The sequence below is a fragment of the Mirounga angustirostris genome, unplaced genomic scaffold, assembly GCF_029215605.1.
Source record: "Mirounga angustirostris isolate CCGP_5_RB_7025 unplaced genomic scaffold, mMirAng1.0.hap1 SCAF_6, whole genome shotgun sequence".
Taxonomy (NCBI): Eukaryota; Metazoa; Chordata; class Mammalia; order Carnivora; family Phocidae; genus Mirounga; species Mirounga angustirostris.
Window position 1 is genome coordinate 60,830,050 of NW_026991714.1, and position 17,971 is coordinate 60,848,020.

Consider the following 17,971-nt stretch of genomic DNA (forward strand, 5'->3'; position numbering starts at 1 on the left):
GTGGCTGGCCCTGCCATCTGAAGTGCGAGGTGAGGTCAGCTGTTGAAAGTGACAAGGAGGTGGGCGCATGTGTGGGAAGGAGTGCAGCAGGCTTGACTCTACTGTTGTGCACCACGAAGGGGATCACCTAGGGAAGCGTGGGTGATGGCTGGGGGCACCGAAGCCCCAGGAGGGTGCAGCACCTGAATGATCCAGGGCCCCTCCAATGGGTGATTTTCTCTGAGGCTCCTCAGCCACAGCGGCATGGGTACAAGGCACACGGGCAGTCGTGTTACCCCACAGTGGGGAGTAAGGGGGTTCTTGCCAGCCCAGTGCAGCAGTGGGAAGGAAGGACCGTTTTGGGGATATGTGACTGAGGTGATACACCCCTGATTCTAAACTGGGTTAAGAAAGGACACGCAGGCTGCAGGCACCTGATGGACTAGGAGGGTGAGGAGTTGCGTGCATTTCCCTCCCTGTTCTGTTTGGCTGGGGCAGTCCTACAAACTTCTCCCAGTGACCCTTTCCCACACCATCCACTTATTGCATTGTCTGCCTGATTAGTCTTTTTTATGAGGAGAACCAGTTCCATCCCCAAGTGGACTGACAGGTTTTTTTTTTTTTAATTTTTTATTGTTATGTTAATCACCATACATCATTAGTTTTGATGTAGTGTTCCATGATTCATTATTTGTGCATAACACCCCATGCTCCATGCAGAACGTGCCCTCTTTAATACCCATCACCTCCCACCCCCCTCCCCTCTAGAACCCTCAGTTTGTTTTTCAGAGTCCATCGTCTCTCATGGTTCGTCTCCCCCACGATTTCCCCCCTTCATTCTGCCCCTCCTGCTATCTTCTTTTTTTTTTCTTAACATATATTGCATTATTTGTTTCAGAGGTACAGATCTGAGATTCAACAGTCTTGCACAATTCACAGCGCTTACCAGAGCACATACCCTCCCCAGTGTCTATTACCAAGTCACCCCATCCCTCCCTCCCCAACCCCCATCCCAGCTACCCTCAGTTTGTTTCCTGAGATTAAGAATTCCTCATATCAGTGAGGTCATATGATACATGTCTTTGTCTGTTTGACTTATTTCGCTCAGCATAATACCCTCCAGTTCCATCCACGTCATTGCAAATGGCCATTTGCAAGATCTCATTCCTTTTGATGGCTGCATGATATTCCATTATATATATATACACTACCTCTTCTATATCCATTCATCTGTCGATGGACATATTGGCTCTTTCCACAGTTTGGCTATTGTGGACATTGCTGCTATAAACACTGGGGTGCACGTACCCCTTCGGATCACTACATTTGTATCTTTGGGGTAAATACCCAGTAGTGCAATTGCTGGATCATATGGTAGCTCTATTTTCAACTTTTTGAGGAACCTCCATACTGTTTTCCAGAGTGGCTGCACCAGCTTGCATTCCCACCAACAGTGTAGGAGGGTTCCCCTTTCTCCGCATCCCCACCAACATCTGTCGTTTCCTGACTTGTTAATTTTAGCCATTCTGACTGGTGTGAGGTGGTATCTCATTGAGGTTTTTTTTTTTTTTTTTTATTCTTATGTTAATCCCCATACATTACAACATTAGTTTTAGATGAAGTGTTCCATGATTCATTGTTTGTGCACAACACTCAGTGCTCCATGCAGAATGTGCCCTCCTCAATACCCGCCACCAGGCTAACCCATCTTCCCACCCCCCTCCCCTCTAAAACCCTGTTTGTTTTTCAGAGTCCATCGTCTCTCATGGTTCGTCTACCCCTCCGATTTCCGCCGCTTCATTCTTCCCCTCCCGCTACCTTCTTCTTCTTCTTCTTTTTTTTTTTTTTTTCTTAACATATATTGCATTATTTGTTTCAGAGGTACAGATCTGAGATTCAACAGTCTTGCACAATTCACAGCGCTTACCAGAGCACATACCCTCCCCAGTGTCCATCACCCAGTCACCCCATCCCTCCCACCCCACCCCCCACTCCAGCAACCCTCAGTTTGTTTCCTGCAATTAAGAATTCCTCATATCAGTGAGATCATATGATACATGTCTTTCTCTGTTTGACTTATTTCACTCAACATAATACCCTCCAGTTCCATCCACGTCGTTGCAAATGGCAAGATCTCATTCCTTTTGATGGCTGCATAATATTCCATTGTATATATATACCACATCTTTATCCATTCATCTGTCGATGGACATCTTGGCTCTTTCCACAGTTTGGCTATTGTGGACATTGCTGCTATAAACATCGGGGGGCACGTACCCCTTCGGATCCCTACTTTTGTATCTTGGGGTAAATACCCAGTAGTGCAATTGCTGGATCATATGGTAGCTCTATTTTCAACTTTTTGAGGAACCTCCATACTGTTTTCCAGAGTGGCTGCACCAGCTTGCATTCCCACCAACAGTGTAGGAGGGTTCCCCTTTCTCCGCATCCCCGCCAGCATCTGTCGTTTCCTGACTTGTTAATTTTAGCCATTCTGACTGGTGTGAGGTGGGATCTCATTGAGGTTTTGATTTGGATTTCCCTGATGCCAAGCGATATTGAGCACTTTTTCATGTGTCTGTTGGCCATTTGGATGTCTTCTTTGGAAAAATGTCTGTTCATGTCTTCTGCCCATTTCTTGATTGGATTCTTTGTTCTTTGGGTGTTGAGTTTGAGGAGTTCTTTATAGATTTTGGATACTAGCCCTTTATCTGATATGTCATTTGCAAATATCTTCTCCCATTCTGTCGGTTGTCTTTTGGTTTTGTTGACTCTTTCCTTTGCTTTGCAAAAGCTTTTTATCTTGATGAAGTCCCAATAGTTCATTTTTGCCCTTGCTTCCCTTGTCTTTGGTGATGTTTCTAGGAAGAAGTTGCTGTGGCTGAGGTCGAAGAGGTTGCTGCCTGTGTTCTCCTTTAGGATTTTGATGGACTCCTGTCTCACATTGAGGTCTTTCAACCATTTGGAGTCTATTTTTGTGTGTGGTGTAAGGAAATGGTCCAGTTTCATTCTTCTGCATGTGGCTGTCCAATTTTCCCAACACCATTTGTTGAAGAGACCGTCTTTTTTCCATTGGACATTCTTTCCTGCTTTGTCAAAGATTAGTTGACCATAGAGTTGAGGGTCCATTTCTGAGCTCTCTATTCTGTTCCATTGATCTATGTGTCTGTTTTTGTGCCAGTACCATACTGTCTTGATGATGATAGCTTTGTAATAGAGCTGAAAGTCCAGAATTGTGATGCCGCTGGCTTTGCTTTTCTTTTTCAACATTCCTCTGGCTATTCGGGGTCTTTTCTGGTTCCATACAAATTTTAGGATTATTTGTTTCATTTCTTTGAAAAAAGTGGATGGTATTTTGATGGAGATTGCATTGAATGTGTAGATTGCTCTAGGTAGCATTGACATCTTCACAATATTTGTTCTTCCAATCCATGAGCATGGAACGTTTTTCCATTTCTTTGTGTCTTCCTCAATTTCTTTCATGAGTATTTTATAGTTTTCTGAGTACAGATCCTTTGCCTCTTTGGTTAGATTTATTCCTAGGTATCTTAGGTATTGGGTGCAATTCTAAATGGGATCGACTCTTTAATTTCTCTTTCTTCTGTCTTGTTGGTGGTGTATAGGAATGCCACTGATTTTTGTGCATTGATTTTATATCCTGCCACTTTACTGAATTCCTGTATGAGTTCTAGCAGTTTTGGGGTGGAGTCTTTGGGGTTTTCCACATAAAGTATCATATCATCTGCAAAGAATGGGAGTTTGATTTCTTCTTTGCTGATTTGGATGCCTTTGATATCTTTTTGTTGTCTGATTGCTGTGGCTAGGACTTCTAGTATTATGTTGAATAGCAGTGGTGATAGTGGACACCCCTGCCGCATTTCTGACCTTAGGGGAAAGCTCTCAGTTTTTCCCCATTGAGAATGATATTCGTTGTAGGTTTTTCATAGATGGCTTTTGTGATATTGAGGTGTGTACCCTCTATCCCTATACTCTGAAGAGTTTTGATCAAGAAAGGATGCTGTACTTTGTCAAATGCTTTCTGCATCTATTGAGAGGATCATATGATTCGTGTTCTTTCTTTTGTTAATGTATTGTATCATGTTGATTGATTTGTGGATGTTGAACTGACCTTGCAGCCCAGGGATAAATCCCACTTGGTCGTGGTGAATAATCCTTTTAATGTACTGTTGGATCCTATTGGGTAGTATTTTGGTGAGAATTTTTGCATCCATGTTCATCAGGGATATTGGTCTGTAATTCTCCTTTTTGATGGGGTCTTTGTCAGGTTTTGGGATCAAGGTAATGGTGACCTCATAAAATGAGTTTGGAAGTTTTCCTTCCATTTCTATTTTTTGGAACACTTTCAGAAGAATGGGTATTAATTCTTCTTTAAATGTTTGGTAAAATTCCCCTGGGAAGCCATCTGGCCCTGGGCTTTTGTTTGTTGGGAGATTTTTGATGACTGTTTCCATTTCCTTAGTGGTTATAGGTCTGTTCGGGTTTTCTATTTCTTCCTGGTTCAGTTTTGGTAGTTGATCCATCTCTAGGAAAGCATCCATTTCTTCCAGGTTATCTAATTTGCTGGCATAGAGTTGCTCATAATATGTTCTTATAATTGTTTTTATTTCTTTGGTGTTGGTTGTGATCTCCCCTCTTTCATTCATGATTTTGTTGATTTGGGTCATTTCTCTTTTCTTTTTGATAAGTCTGGCCAGGGGTTTATCAATCTTGTTAATTCTTTCCAAGAACCAGCTTCTAGTTTCATTGATCTGTTCTACTGTTCTTTTAGTTTCTATTTCATTGATTTCTGCTCTGATCTTTATTATTTCTCTTCTCCTGCTGGGTTTAGGCTTTATTTGCTCTTCTTTCTCCAGCTCCTTTAGGTGTAGGGTTAGGTTGTGTACTTGAGACCTTTCTTGTTTCTTGAGAAAGCCTTGTATTGCTATATACTTTCCTCTTAGGACTGCCTTTGCTGCATCCCAAAGATTTTGAATAGTTGTGTTTTCATTTTCATTGATTTCCATGAATTTTTTAAAATTCTTCTTTAATTTCCTGGTTGCCCCATTCATTCTTTAGTAGGATGCTCTTTAGCCTCCATGTATTTGAGTTCTTTCCGACTTTCCTCTTGTGATTGAGTTCTAGTTCCAAAGCACTGTGTTCTGAAAATAGGCAGGGAATGATCCCAATCTTTTGGTACCGGTTGAGACCTGATTTATGACCTAGGATGTGATCAATTCTGGAGAATGTTCCATGGGCACTAGAGAAGAATGTGTATTCCGTTGCTTTGGGATGGAATGTTCTGAATATGTCTGTGAAGTCCATTTGGTCCAGTGTGTCATTTAAAGTCTTTATTTCCTTGTTGATCTTTTCCTTAGATGATCTGTCCATTTCAGTGAGGGGGTTGTTAAAGTCCCCCACTATTATTGTATTGTTGTTGATGTGTTTCTTTGCTTTTGTTATTAATTGCCTTATAAAATTGGCTGCTCCCATGTTAGGGACATAGATATTTACAATTGTTAGATCTTCTTGTTGGATAGACCCTTTAAGTAGGATATAGTGTCCTTCCTCATCTCTTATTATAGTCTTTGGTTTAAAATCTAATGTGTCTGATATAAGGATTGCCCCCCCCAGCTTTCTTTTGGTGTCCAGTAGCATGGTAAATGGTTTTCCACCCCCTCACTCTCAATCTGGGGGTGTCTTTGGGTCTAAAATGAGTCTCTTGCAGACAATATATTGATGGGTCTTGTTTTTTAATCCAATCTGATAGCCTGTGTCTTTTGATTGGGGCTTTCAGCCCATGTACATTCAGGGTAACTATTGAAAGATGAATTTAGTGCCATTGTATTGCCTATAAGGTGACTGTTACTGTATATTGTCTGTGTTCCTTTCTGGTCTATGTTGCTTTTAGGCTCTCTCTTTGCTTAGAGGACCCCTTTCAATATTTCTTGTAGGGCTGGTTTGGTGTTTTCAAATTCCTTTAGTTTTTGTTTGTCCTGGAAGCTTTTTATCTCTCCTTCTATTTTCAATGACAGCCTGGCTGGATGTAGTATTCTTGGCTGCATATTTTTCTCATTTAGTGCTCTGAATATATCCTGCCAGTCCTTTCTGACCTGCCAGGTCTCTGTGGATAGGTCTGTTGCCAATCTAATGTTTCTACCATTGTAGGTTATATATCTCTTCTCCTGAGCTGCTTTCAGGATTTTCTCTTTGTCTCTGAGACTCGTAAGTTTTACTATTAGATGTCGGGGTATTGACCTATTTTTATTGATTTTGAGAGGGGTTCTCTGTGCTTCCTGGATTTTGATGCCTGTTTCCTTCCCCAAATTAGGGAAGTTCTCTGCTATAATTTGCTCCAATACACCTTCTGCCCCTCTCTCTCGTTCTTCTTCTTCTGGGATCCCAATTATTCTAATGTTGTTTCATCTTATGGTATCGCTTATCTCTCGAATTCTGCCCTCGTGATCCAGTAGTTGTTTATCTCTCTTTTTCTCAGCTTCTTTATTTTCCATCATTTCATCTTCTATATTACTGATTCTCTCTTCTGCCTCATTTATCTTAGCAGTTAGTGCCCCCATATTTGATTGCACCTCATTAATAGCCTTTTTTATTTTGACTTGATTAGATTTTAGTTCTTTTATTTCTCCAGAAAGGGTTTCTCTAATAACTTCCATGCTTTTTTCAAGCCCAGCTAGTATCTTTAAGGTGATGTTCTGAACTCTAGATCCAACATCATACTAATGTCCGTATTGAGTAGGTCCCCGGGAGTCAGTACTACCTCTTGTTCTTTTTGTTGAGGTGATTTTTCCCGTCTTGTCATTTTGTCCAGAGGAGAATAGGTTAATGAGTGAACAAAATGCTAACAGGGTAACAACGTCCCTAGAAAATATACTTTAAACAAATCAGAAAAGACCTGAAGCAGGGGGAAAAGAAAAGGAAAGATAGAAAAAAGAAAAGGAAAAAAAAAAGATAAAGATAAAAACAAAGAAAAACAGAACAAAACAACAACAGAAAAAACAGAATATGATCAAATATGATCAGGCTGGTGCATAGGTCAGTGCCCCACACTAGATTTTGGGTGTATTTTGGTCTGTTAGAAGAAAGTGCCTCCCAAAATTTTAAAGAAAGAAAAACTTATATATGTACAAAAATAAGGGTTGATATGATGAAGGGATGGAATATGACTGTAAAGATGAAAATTATAAAAAATTTTATAAAAGGAATTGATAAGAAGTTGTTTGAAAAAAGAAAGAAGAGGATTTAAAAAAAAAAGAAAAAATTTTAAAGAGAGAACTTATATATATATGCCAAAAATACAGGTAACTACTAGGAAGGGATAGAATATGACTCTAAAAATGAAAAATAATTTTTTTTTTTTAAAAAGGGATTGATAAGATGTTGGTTGAAAAAGGGAAAAAGAAAAATTCAAAAAAAAAAAGACAGTTAAAAAAAAAAAGTTAACTTTGAAAGACTAAAGAATCATGGTAAAAAAGCCATGGATTGTATGTGTAGTATTCCCCTAGCGCTGGAGTTCTGCTGTTCTCATTGATCGGTAAACTTGGTCTTGGCTGGCTGTTCTCACTGATCTTCTGGGGGAGGAGCCTGTTGCTGTGGTTCCCAAATGTCTTTGCCAGAGGTGGAATTGCCTGCCCTTGCCAGGTCCAGGCTAAGTAATCTGCTCGGGTTTGCTCTCAGGAGCTTTTGTTCCCTGCAAGCTTTCCGTACAGCTTTGGAGGCCGAGACTGGAAATGGCAACCTCCCAATCTCTGCCCCCGAGGAGCCAAGAACTCAGAGCCCCCAGAGAAAAGCAGTCAGTCACTCCTGTCTCCCCGGTCTCCGGCCACACTCTGTGCTCACCCGGCCTGTGACCGCGCATTTCTATCTCTGGCACCCGACTCGGTGTGGAGTCTCCAAACCCAGCAGATCCCTGTGGTGCACTCCCACACCACTCCTCTTGGGGGAGGAAGGGGAGTCTCCCTGGATCTGCTGCTTGTTGGGTCTCTGCTGGAGGAGCAGTGGCCCGACTGTGCCCTGAATCACGGTTTATGACAATCCCGAGCTGAGAGCCCGCGCCTCGGCTCCATCTCTGCAGCCAGCTTCCCCGCTCTGATACCTGGGAGCTCTGCCGCAGTCAGGCACCCCCTGTCTTTCTGTGACCCCGAGGGTCCTGAGACCACAATGTCCTGCGAGGGTTCCACCCCCCGCTTAGCCACTGGAGCGATGTCCCTTAGTGGAGCAGACTTCTAAAAGTTCCGATTTTGTGCTCCCCGGCTCTATCACTTGCCAGAAGTGGCCGACAGAGGCCCCTCCCCGCCATCTATCCTCCCGAATATCACCTCGGATTCACTTCTCCGCACATCCGACCTTCCAGAATGTGGGCGCTTTTCAGTTCAGAGAGTTGCTGCTATTCTTTTCTTCAATCTCCTGTTGAGTTTGTAGGTGTTTAGAATGGTTTGATCCCTATACAGCTGAATTCCTGAGATCAGACGAAATCCAGGTCTCCTACTCCTCCGCCATCTTGCTCCGCCTCATTCCCAGAGCCTTTTGGTGGTTGGTGTTGAAAGTATTTTCTGGAGGTGAATTTAGTTTTGATGGAAACCTCGGGAGGATGAAGCCTGGCCACTCCCTACAAACCCACACAGAGCCTGTGCCCCTGACCAATATGGCAGTGCCCCTGGACTGACAGTTTTAAAGTACTATCCACAAAGAGAGGTCAGTTTTCTCATGAGTGGTGTGGTATTGATATAATTTATTATTTTTTCCTTCTCTTCCAAGCGGCCTTCTTAATCTAGGCTTTCTAATGATAGTTATAGCTAATATTTGTCTTAAATAATTCTTATGTACCAGACACAGTGCAAAATGCTTTACACACATCACCTCATTTAGACATCAGTTACAAGAAAAACCTTGTCCTTTTATTTATTCTTCTAATGAGGAAACTGAGACATAAGGGGGTGAAGGTGTTTATCCAAGTTCTGAATGCCAAGTAGTTGTAGAGCTGGAACTCAGACACTGGGCTGTCTGATTCCACAGCGCATGCTCTTTGCCAGAGGGTCATATTGTGAGTTCAAATGACACAGTGCTAAGGTGCAGACCAGGGGCACCTGGGTGACTCGGCTGGTTCAGTGTCCAACTCTTGATCTCAGCTCAGGTCTTGATCTCAGGGTCGTGAATTCAGCCCCGCATTGGGCTCCAGAGAGCCTACTTAAAAAAAATAAATAAATAATAAGTTGCAGACCAATACATGACTGCTAAATGGATATTACACCAATAAGTGAGGATGAAGAAACCACAATGACACAAGATTCCTGTCCATTCCAACATAGGTCTACTGGAAACTGGCTTCTTTCTCTTTTCTCAATCCTTCCCAGGGCCTTAGATGTTAAATCCACAGGTTTTGTACACATAGAAAATGAGCAGTGATTTCTGAAAAGATGAAAAATGATTGGGGCTCTTATTGGATACTGATTTTGCTGGTGGGAAGAAGGGAAAACACAAAAGAGAATGTCTAGATGATCTTGACTTTCCCACAATGAAATCTAATTGTAGGAAATGATTAGGGCAGTCATTGTGCATTGGGAGGTCTGGACGTGGGGGAGGGTAAAGGAAGAAGTAGCACCGTTTGTGAAGCAGCTGATGAAGGAACATAGGTTAAGATAAGTTGCTAAACTGTCAACTAGTATCAAAATAAGCAAATGTTGTTTAAAAAAGCTAATAGATGGCTGGTTTTGATTATTTTCAAAGGACGCAGTCTCTAGATCTTTTATACCCAAAGTGTGGTCCCTCATGAGGAGCTTATTAGAAATACAGACTCTCTGGCCCCACTCCATACCAACTAAATCAGAATCTGTGCTTTAAAGGGATTTTCAGGGGTTTGTACATACACTAATGCTTCAGACCTTCTACACAGTTCATTCGTTTATTCACTGATAAGCACTAACTAGTCTCAACTGTATTAGAAATAATTGTGTCATTAATTTATGAGAATTTTACTTCTGCTTATCTATAAGACAATTGAAGAACAACTATCTTATTTTTCAAATTCCTTGGAATTACAGAATTTGACACTTTTTTCACAAAGAATACTTTTCCTCCTTGGGATTCTTTCATAGTAATTTATTTTCATGCAGTGTCTAGAGAGTAGCATTTGGAACAGTTATATAGAGAAACTGTACTATCTCTAAAATGCCAAAAGTCCCCTTAGTAGGGATGAAAAACTTGCCCAGGAAGATTTATGGAAAATGGGTAGGAATGGCCATTTGAGAATGGCCAAATTCAATGTCGAGGTTCTCAGTGGGGACCCCGTCTGATGACGGCTAATTTGATTTCCAAACAAATGTTAGCTCTTAAAAGAACTATCAGTCTGAGCAAAGATACCAGCCTGGTACACCAATTCATCCATCAGAAAGAAGAATCAGCAACTGTGCAAAAATCATGTGCCGTCAGCATATGATATGTTGAACATAATTAGCTGTCTTCTCTTTCTATGGCAATACCCTGGCCTTTAGAAAGCAAGGTGTTGACCATTCACCCAAATTAAACTTTAAATTCAACCAACATCAAATATGTTACTTTATAGCTAATTTCAAGATATTTTACATGTTTGTGTGTGTTGTTTGGCATTTTAGATCTTTGGATACTTCTCCTCTGAAGAAGATTCTCTTGCTTCCCAGATGGATGAAGAAAATTTGGTTTTTCTTGTTTCCAGAAAACAGCGAGTTGTAATTTCAGGTGATATTTTTAATTTCCTTTCTAAATTAATATGGGCTTTAACATTTTCTCAAAAAAAATTTTGGAACTAAAACAGAAATTATACCTGCAGTTGAGTTTGAAATATGATCATTGCTCTGAGGGACACTAAATAAGGAATATGAGGGGGAAACAATTCACATTTTTCTGGAAATGTTCAGATCTTGAGTTAAAGCTCTGTACAGTGGCATCTCAATACTGCATGTCTAAGCACCAAATGGAATCACATTTATTTTAAAATTTTCTTAAAATGAAATTTTCAAGTTTTTAGTAAGCAGAACTCTTTCCCATTCTTCCCTAGATTATCACATGGAGGTTTTCCTGATATCTATAAAACTGTGAACTTGGGCCAATCACAAAGGGGGGGATCATCTCAGTTCAAGAAGTCTCAAGAACATATGGCATTTCTTATTAAATTTGATCCTCTCCATCCCTTTCCACTGTTGACACTTCCAGTTTTCTTCCCTCTAAGGAAGAAGTCCAGGAGGAGGAAAGGCGAACCCCAGAATCTGCCCTGTCCTCCATTTCATCCCGGATTCTGAGACGAAGCATGTAGTGTAGATCAGATCTGGTGTTCCTTAAAAAAGCACCTAAACTTACTGCAGTCATTTGTGAACCAAGCCCACCCTTGTCTTCCACCCTTCCTCAGCCCAACCGTTAGACCTCACCAGAGCCTATCCTCAAGCCATGGAAATGATCATCAAAGAACAGAAGCTAGGGGACTGTCCCTGCTGCCACCACCCCTTTGTTGGGGAGAGAAGGGCCAGTGGGCAGGGGAGACATGTAGCTGGCATCCTAAGTTAGAACTTTGAAAGCATTTCTCTCAATGGCAGTTGGGTTCTGTAGTTCATTATTCACTCAACCAGTATTTGCTAAGTTCTGCTCTGTGACAGGTACGCTTCTAAGTGCTGGGGACACAGCAGTGAACAAAAGATCATAAATCTCTGACCTTGTGGTATTTACATTCTAATGGGGAGTAAAATATATAATATGTCAGATAGTAATGTGCTATAGAGAAAGAATGAAGTAAGCAGGTTGTGGAGAAGAATAAATCAGGAATGTGGGGAGAAGTTGGTTTGGAGATGGGAGCATGGTGTTGGAATTTGAAGAGAGCAGTGGGGAGACCACCCTGAGCAGGGGCTGAGAGACCTGGCGGGGTTGCAGAGGAAAGCCCAGGAAGAGAGGGCAAGTGTGGGATTAGGTGTGTGGGCCGGGGGGTGGGGGGGAACGAAGAGGGCAAGAAACCTGCACAGAAGGGAGGCATGGTCTGAGCTACACTTGGAATGTTCATTATGGCTTCCATGTTGAAAATAGCCCAGGGTGGGGAGAGTGTAAGCAGAGAGAATGGTGGTAGCTTGGAACAGGACAGTGTTCTTAACCTTCCTTTCATTAGCTTTTCATTATATTATTTTCATATTTTTTTCATTATAGAGATCCCTAAGGAGTCTTATAGACATTTTTTACCTGATTGCACCTCCCCGTACCCCCCCACTTCATGACATTTTAATATGTCAGATATAATATGTATCTGTTTATGTAAGTTTGTGTATCTGTGATTTATACACAAAAGGAGCAAGACTCATTTACATCTCCCCATGAACCAATCTGCACCCCCTTGAGGACCATATTTTGTCTCTTGAGAATGCATGGATTAGGCTGATAACACTGGAGTATGAGATCCATCCACTTGCTTTTCCTAGGAGTTTACAATTATAAAAACTAATCAGGCTGGAAAGAGGTCCCATATATGTAGTTTTATCAATTCAGTACATAGGCAAAAAACCATGAAGGTGTCCAGTGGTTTTTTTCAAAACACACAAAGCAAAAGCAAAAACAAACCCTTAATAACAATATTAAGGTGGTTTTATTCTTTTATGCCCGAAAGCCTGAGATCATATTAGGTTTTTATTCTGTGTAAATCATGATGGTGACAGCTCAAAGAAAGAATTCCTGAGAGATGTGGAAATCTCAGAATAGAATGATTCCAAAAGATGTTCGGAAAACATGTTCTCTGCAAAATATGTGGCAGGAGGATGGGTGTATATATATTTTCTCTAGGAATTCATGCACCACATTGAATTGGAAAGTGTCATAGATTCAGATTAGTATCTCTGGGGATAATTAAAAAGCAATAAGATGTCCATCAATAGATGAATCGATAAAGATGTGGTTCATATATACAATGGACTATTAATCAGCCATCAGAAATAATGAATACTTACCATTTACATTGACATGGATGGAACTGGAGGGTATTATGATGAGAGAGACAATTATCATATGATTTCACTCATATGTGGAATATAAGGAATAGCACAGAGGATCATAGGGGAAGGGAGGGAAAATGGAGTGGAAAGAAATCAGAGAGGGTGACAAACCATGAGAGACCCAACTCTAGGAAACAGAGGGTTGCTGGTGGGGGATGGGGTAACTGGGTGATGGGCGTGAAGGAGGGCACGTGATGTAATAAGTACTGGGTGTTATAGGCAACTGATGAATTATTGAACTCTACATCTGAAACTAATAATGTACTGTATGTTGGCTAATTGAATTTAAATAAAAAAATCATTGCTAAAAAAAGCAACAGTTGCTGGTTTTTATGGTTTTATTCTACTCTACTTTTTAAGCAAAAAAGTAAAAAAGTTGTTTGCTTACTCTTTTCTTTTTAAAAACAAACCTAACAAATGAGTTTTAGGATCTTTACTGCTGAGAATTGAATATTATGTTGTTGACAGGTAGTAGAAGACGGGATGTGATTAAATGCATTGTCAAGATCCCTCAGTTGGATTTACTAATAACAGCTTCTCAGAAAGGATTAATAACAGTCTTTAATAGCCAGGTAATTTGACAGCTTTGATTCCCCCCTCTTCCCTCCTCCCTTCCTCCTTTCATTCGTTCATTTGTTCATTTGTTCTTTCCTTCCTTCCTTCTTCTGTCTATGCATTATGCATATTTATCAGGTGCAACAGAAAACATAAACATATTTCAGAGTTATTCCAAAAAATAAAGCCAGATGTTGCTAAAATGAGAGGATTGCTGAGCCCTGGAGCAATTTTTGAGATTTTGGTAACTGCATTTGGCAGTGTTCCTCAGGGAATCTTTTTTTTTTTTAAGATTTATTTATTTGTTTTAGAGGGAGACAGAGCACAAGCGGGAGGGGCAGAGGGAAAGGGAGAAAAAATCTCAAGCAGACTCCACGCTGAACACGGAGCCCAATGCAGGGCTCAATCCTATGACCCTGACATCAAGACCTGAGCTGAAAACAAGAGTCAGAAGCTTAACCAACTGAGCCACCCAGGCATTCCTCAGGGAGTCTCACTGAACCATGTGGCATCAGCATAATTAAAGGGTGATCTTGGATAACTTCTGAGATAAAAATCAGAAAAACTCACAAGCCAAGCGATTTTGTCATAATCCTAACAAGTATAGAAGGTCCCAACAAGAACCTTGGACTTGGAGTTAAAAGGGGCTCACATTCTGGCTCCTCTATTTTACTAGCTATGCTGTTAAATAGGAAACTTAATAAGCCAACTTACATGTTTTCATGCCTCTTTTCACATTTATGAAATGAGGACACCAGAACTGGTCCTCTTTCCCTCAGAGGGTTGTAATGAATGTAAATGACACAAGGAACATAGAAGCCCTACAGGAATGATCAATCCCCATGTCTATGTAGGGCATTACTATTATTGTCTCATAGTTCTAAATTTATAAGTTTTGGGCTTCCACTTCAAACTATGAGAGATTTTATTGGAATGTATAATGATATACCACACAGTATTTCATTATGAAAATAAAAGTGAATATCAAAAAGTAAATATCAAAGCAAATAATTCCAATTATTAGTTCATTTCCAAGAGACAATATCAAAGCAAATAATTCCAATTATTAGTTCATTTCCAAGAGACAAGCTTTATACAAGTAAACTATATTTAAGATAATCATTACATGATTAAAATTTCCAACAGTAATGTTTAGCCCTTCAGGGATCAGAACAGCGGGATTCCGTCAGAGGAGCAGGCTGCCTGGGCCCCGGGGAGGGGCGGTGGAAGGTTGCTGGTGTGGATGTGGAGTCTGGCATCCCTGCCCAGCTCGGACACTTGCCACCTGTGCGTGTTACCCATTCATCTCCATGTCCCGGCTTCTCTTCTCATTCAGAACTGAGGCTGTTTGAATTAATACGCACAAAGTGCTGAGTTAGCATCACTGTAAGCGCTCAGGAAATGTTGGTAGTTGCAATTATGGACAAATGGTGCGAAAACAAAACTGGATTGCCTCATATAAACATGAAAACGTTCCTCGTTCTCTTTTCTCCTTGGTGCCTCATTTCCCTTCTCATTTTCTTACCTTTATTTCCTCAAAAATAGAACTAGGATGGAATGGAAAGAACATGAGAAGAAAAATAATGATCTTCATAATGAAATAGTTCGGGATCATGTGACATAAGTGAGGTGGCATTTTCACTTTTCCACAGACATCTCTCTCACGCTCACACACACTCATTCACACGTGTTTAGAGGTGCACACATGTATACTCACAAACACACTAACACATCTGTTTCTTACAAAAACCATGCAATTGGAGAGAAAAAATTGCTTAAAAATTACTTGAAGATTTGATACACCAGGAATAAATAGTATTTTGAATGTTGCATGTCTTACAAATAGGATGACACATTCTGTGAAAAAATAATAGGTAAGGTAGGTCACAGGAAAAATTTATTAAAAGGTAGTCATTAATAACAAAATATCTTATAATAGGTTAATCCATAATTTAGGTTTCCTGTAAAGTAGAATAAACACAGTTAAAGATTTTCAGTGTTCTCGAGAGGGCTTGGTGACAGAGACTGTAAATGTCATTAATAAAAGTTCTTGCAAAAAAGGCTAGATTTTCAAAATTTAGAAGATATCCATAAGGATTATATAACTTTTAAAGATGATAAAAGAAATTTAAACATGTGCTTTCCACTAAGGATGGAAGTAGAGAAATAGGAGAGGAAAACCACAGGAGTTCTATTTTCTGCTCACCAATTTCCTGAGGGCACTTAATTTTTCCTATCAGAAAAAAGTCCCTGGTTGGAAAAGCCTCTTTGAACTCTTCAGATGAAAGACAGTCTGAGAATACAATGATGAACAGTTTCAGTGATCTAATTTACTTTTCCCTCTTTTCACATAATCTATTCCTTCTGGGCAGCCATTTTCTGTACTTTTCCCAAGACCACATGACCATGCAAAAGAAACTAGGTCGTTAATAGACTTCAAATACTAACCTTGACCTTGGCAGCAATTAGCATGCCCTAAGGGGAGAAGAGGCTGCTCAAGTACATTACAGCTCTGCATGGAATAAATCTATGATTCTCAACCAGCACACTACCCTGGCATGAGATTCATGCAATAAATACTTATCCAGTAAAAGAGGAAGCCCACTGGATAGAGTGTCCTTACCTATCTTAGGCACCTGAGAGATAACTTTCAAATGAAATAGTATTCTTCCCCCCACATCAAGCTGTATTCATATTGACCTAGTTAGCATCTTGGCCTACTCTTGCCATTGTTGTTAGTATTATTTTGCATTCCCAATTTTTGATATCCTATGTTGCTCTGAATAACTAAAGAAGGGGAAGCAGTTTGCAAACAGGGAAAAATCATTCATACAGTGTAAAACTCTAAGAGCACAGTCATCAGGTTTAAAGACAAGCCACAGAAGCATCAACCAACCATGTCCAAAGTGAGCGGTGAACACAGAGCCAGGTTTTTGAAGGAAATGAGAAACGGAAGAAACTCACGGAAGGTAGAAATGAGGGGTGCGGGACGCCTGGGTGGCTCAGTCGTTAAGCATCTGCCTTCTGCTCAGGTCATGATCCCAGCATCCTGGGATCAAGCCCCACATCGGGATTAAGCCCCGCATGGGGATCAAGCCCCGCATCCGGCTCCCTGCTCAGCGGGAAGCCTGCTTCTCCCTCTCCCACTCCCCCTGCTTGGGTTCCCTCTCTTGCTGTCTCTCGCCCTCTCTGTCAAATAAATAAATAAAAATCGAGAGCCGGAACACAAGCAGGGGGAGTGGGAGAGGGAGAAGCAGACTCCCCACTGAGCAAGGAGCCCGATGCGGGGCTCCATCCCAGGACCCTGAGATCATGACCTGAGCCGAAGGCAGATGCTTAACGACTGAGCCACCCAGGCGCCCCAAATAAATAAATAAAATCTTAAAAAAAAAAAAAAAAAAAAGAAAGAAAAAGAAATGACGAGTGAGATTAAACTGTGGAGATAATGTGCTCTTTTAGAGCCAACATTCTCAATTTTAATTATAGTGCCAACTAGCTTTCATTATTCTCCTCCTTTGTTTATAGATGAGAGTCCAGACCAGCACCAGTGTCACGGTAAGTACATTTTGTAAACTCCTAATGAAGTCCGATTTGGGACTGTGGTGATGGTTGCTCCATAACTAATCACAGTCTCAATGCAGTGTCCAATAGGCTCTAAGAATGTTTTCATATTATAAGTCTACTGACTAGCATCAGAACTAAACCTTGAGCAACAGCGGACGACCCTCACCTTGCTTGCTGAAGTTAAATTTATTTCAGAGACGCACCTGGAGACATTACTCCCTGGAAGCTTCCATTTAAGTCTCACCAAAGGTTTCCTGAGCGCCCCCTATTGAGGAACGAAAAAAACGGACACAATCCAAGTTGTGAGAACAACAAGGAAAGGGCCAAGAGAAACAATTTGAAAACGTTGCATTGTATACTTGAAATTTGCATAAAATTTTTGAGTCCGATTTTATTGAATCCATATTGCTAATTGGAGACGTGAAGTTGCAGCAGCTGCAAAGCTATGATGAGTTGTTTTCAGAGTCCCACGATGGCTTTGTGAGAGATGGGGACATGCTTGCCTTCTCACCCTGCTGACATGCACTGAATGCCCTGAACTGCACAGGAGGGCACCAGGCCACTGGCAGACGAGCCTGCCTTCTCTCTGAGCCTCTGAGCCTTTGCTTCTAAGGCTGAAACAAATGTTAGAATTCCTAATGTAGGTCTGAAATGCATGCAACGGGAGTGTCTGACATGGTAGGCACTCCTAAATGGGAACTGTTGTTCTTGCTTCGTCGTGTGTCATTGACATGACAGATCCCACCCATGCCAACTTGGTGACATTAGGCAACGCAAGACAAACTCATCGGGCTCAACTTGGTTATTGACCAGATGATCACTAAGGTCTTTTCTAGCTAAAAATTTTATGCATGGGGACA

General features: G+C 41.0%; 1 protein-coding gene across 1 annotated transcript in view; it reads left to right on the forward strand.

The window, feature by feature from the left end:
- The window catches only part of WDR64 (WD repeat domain 64), a 146,557-nt gene that overhangs the window by 16,241 nt on the left and 112,345 nt on the right, over positions 1-17,971 (forward strand). Inside the window, exons 3-5 of the mRNA XM_045876185.2 lie at positions 10,605-10,707; positions 13,461-13,564; positions 17,073-17,102. Coding sequence (XP_045732141.1) covers positions 10,605-10,707; positions 13,461-13,564; positions 17,073-17,102 — 237 coding nt within the window. The remainder of the gene's footprint in view (positions 1-10,604; positions 10,708-13,460; positions 13,565-17,072; positions 17,103-17,971) is intronic.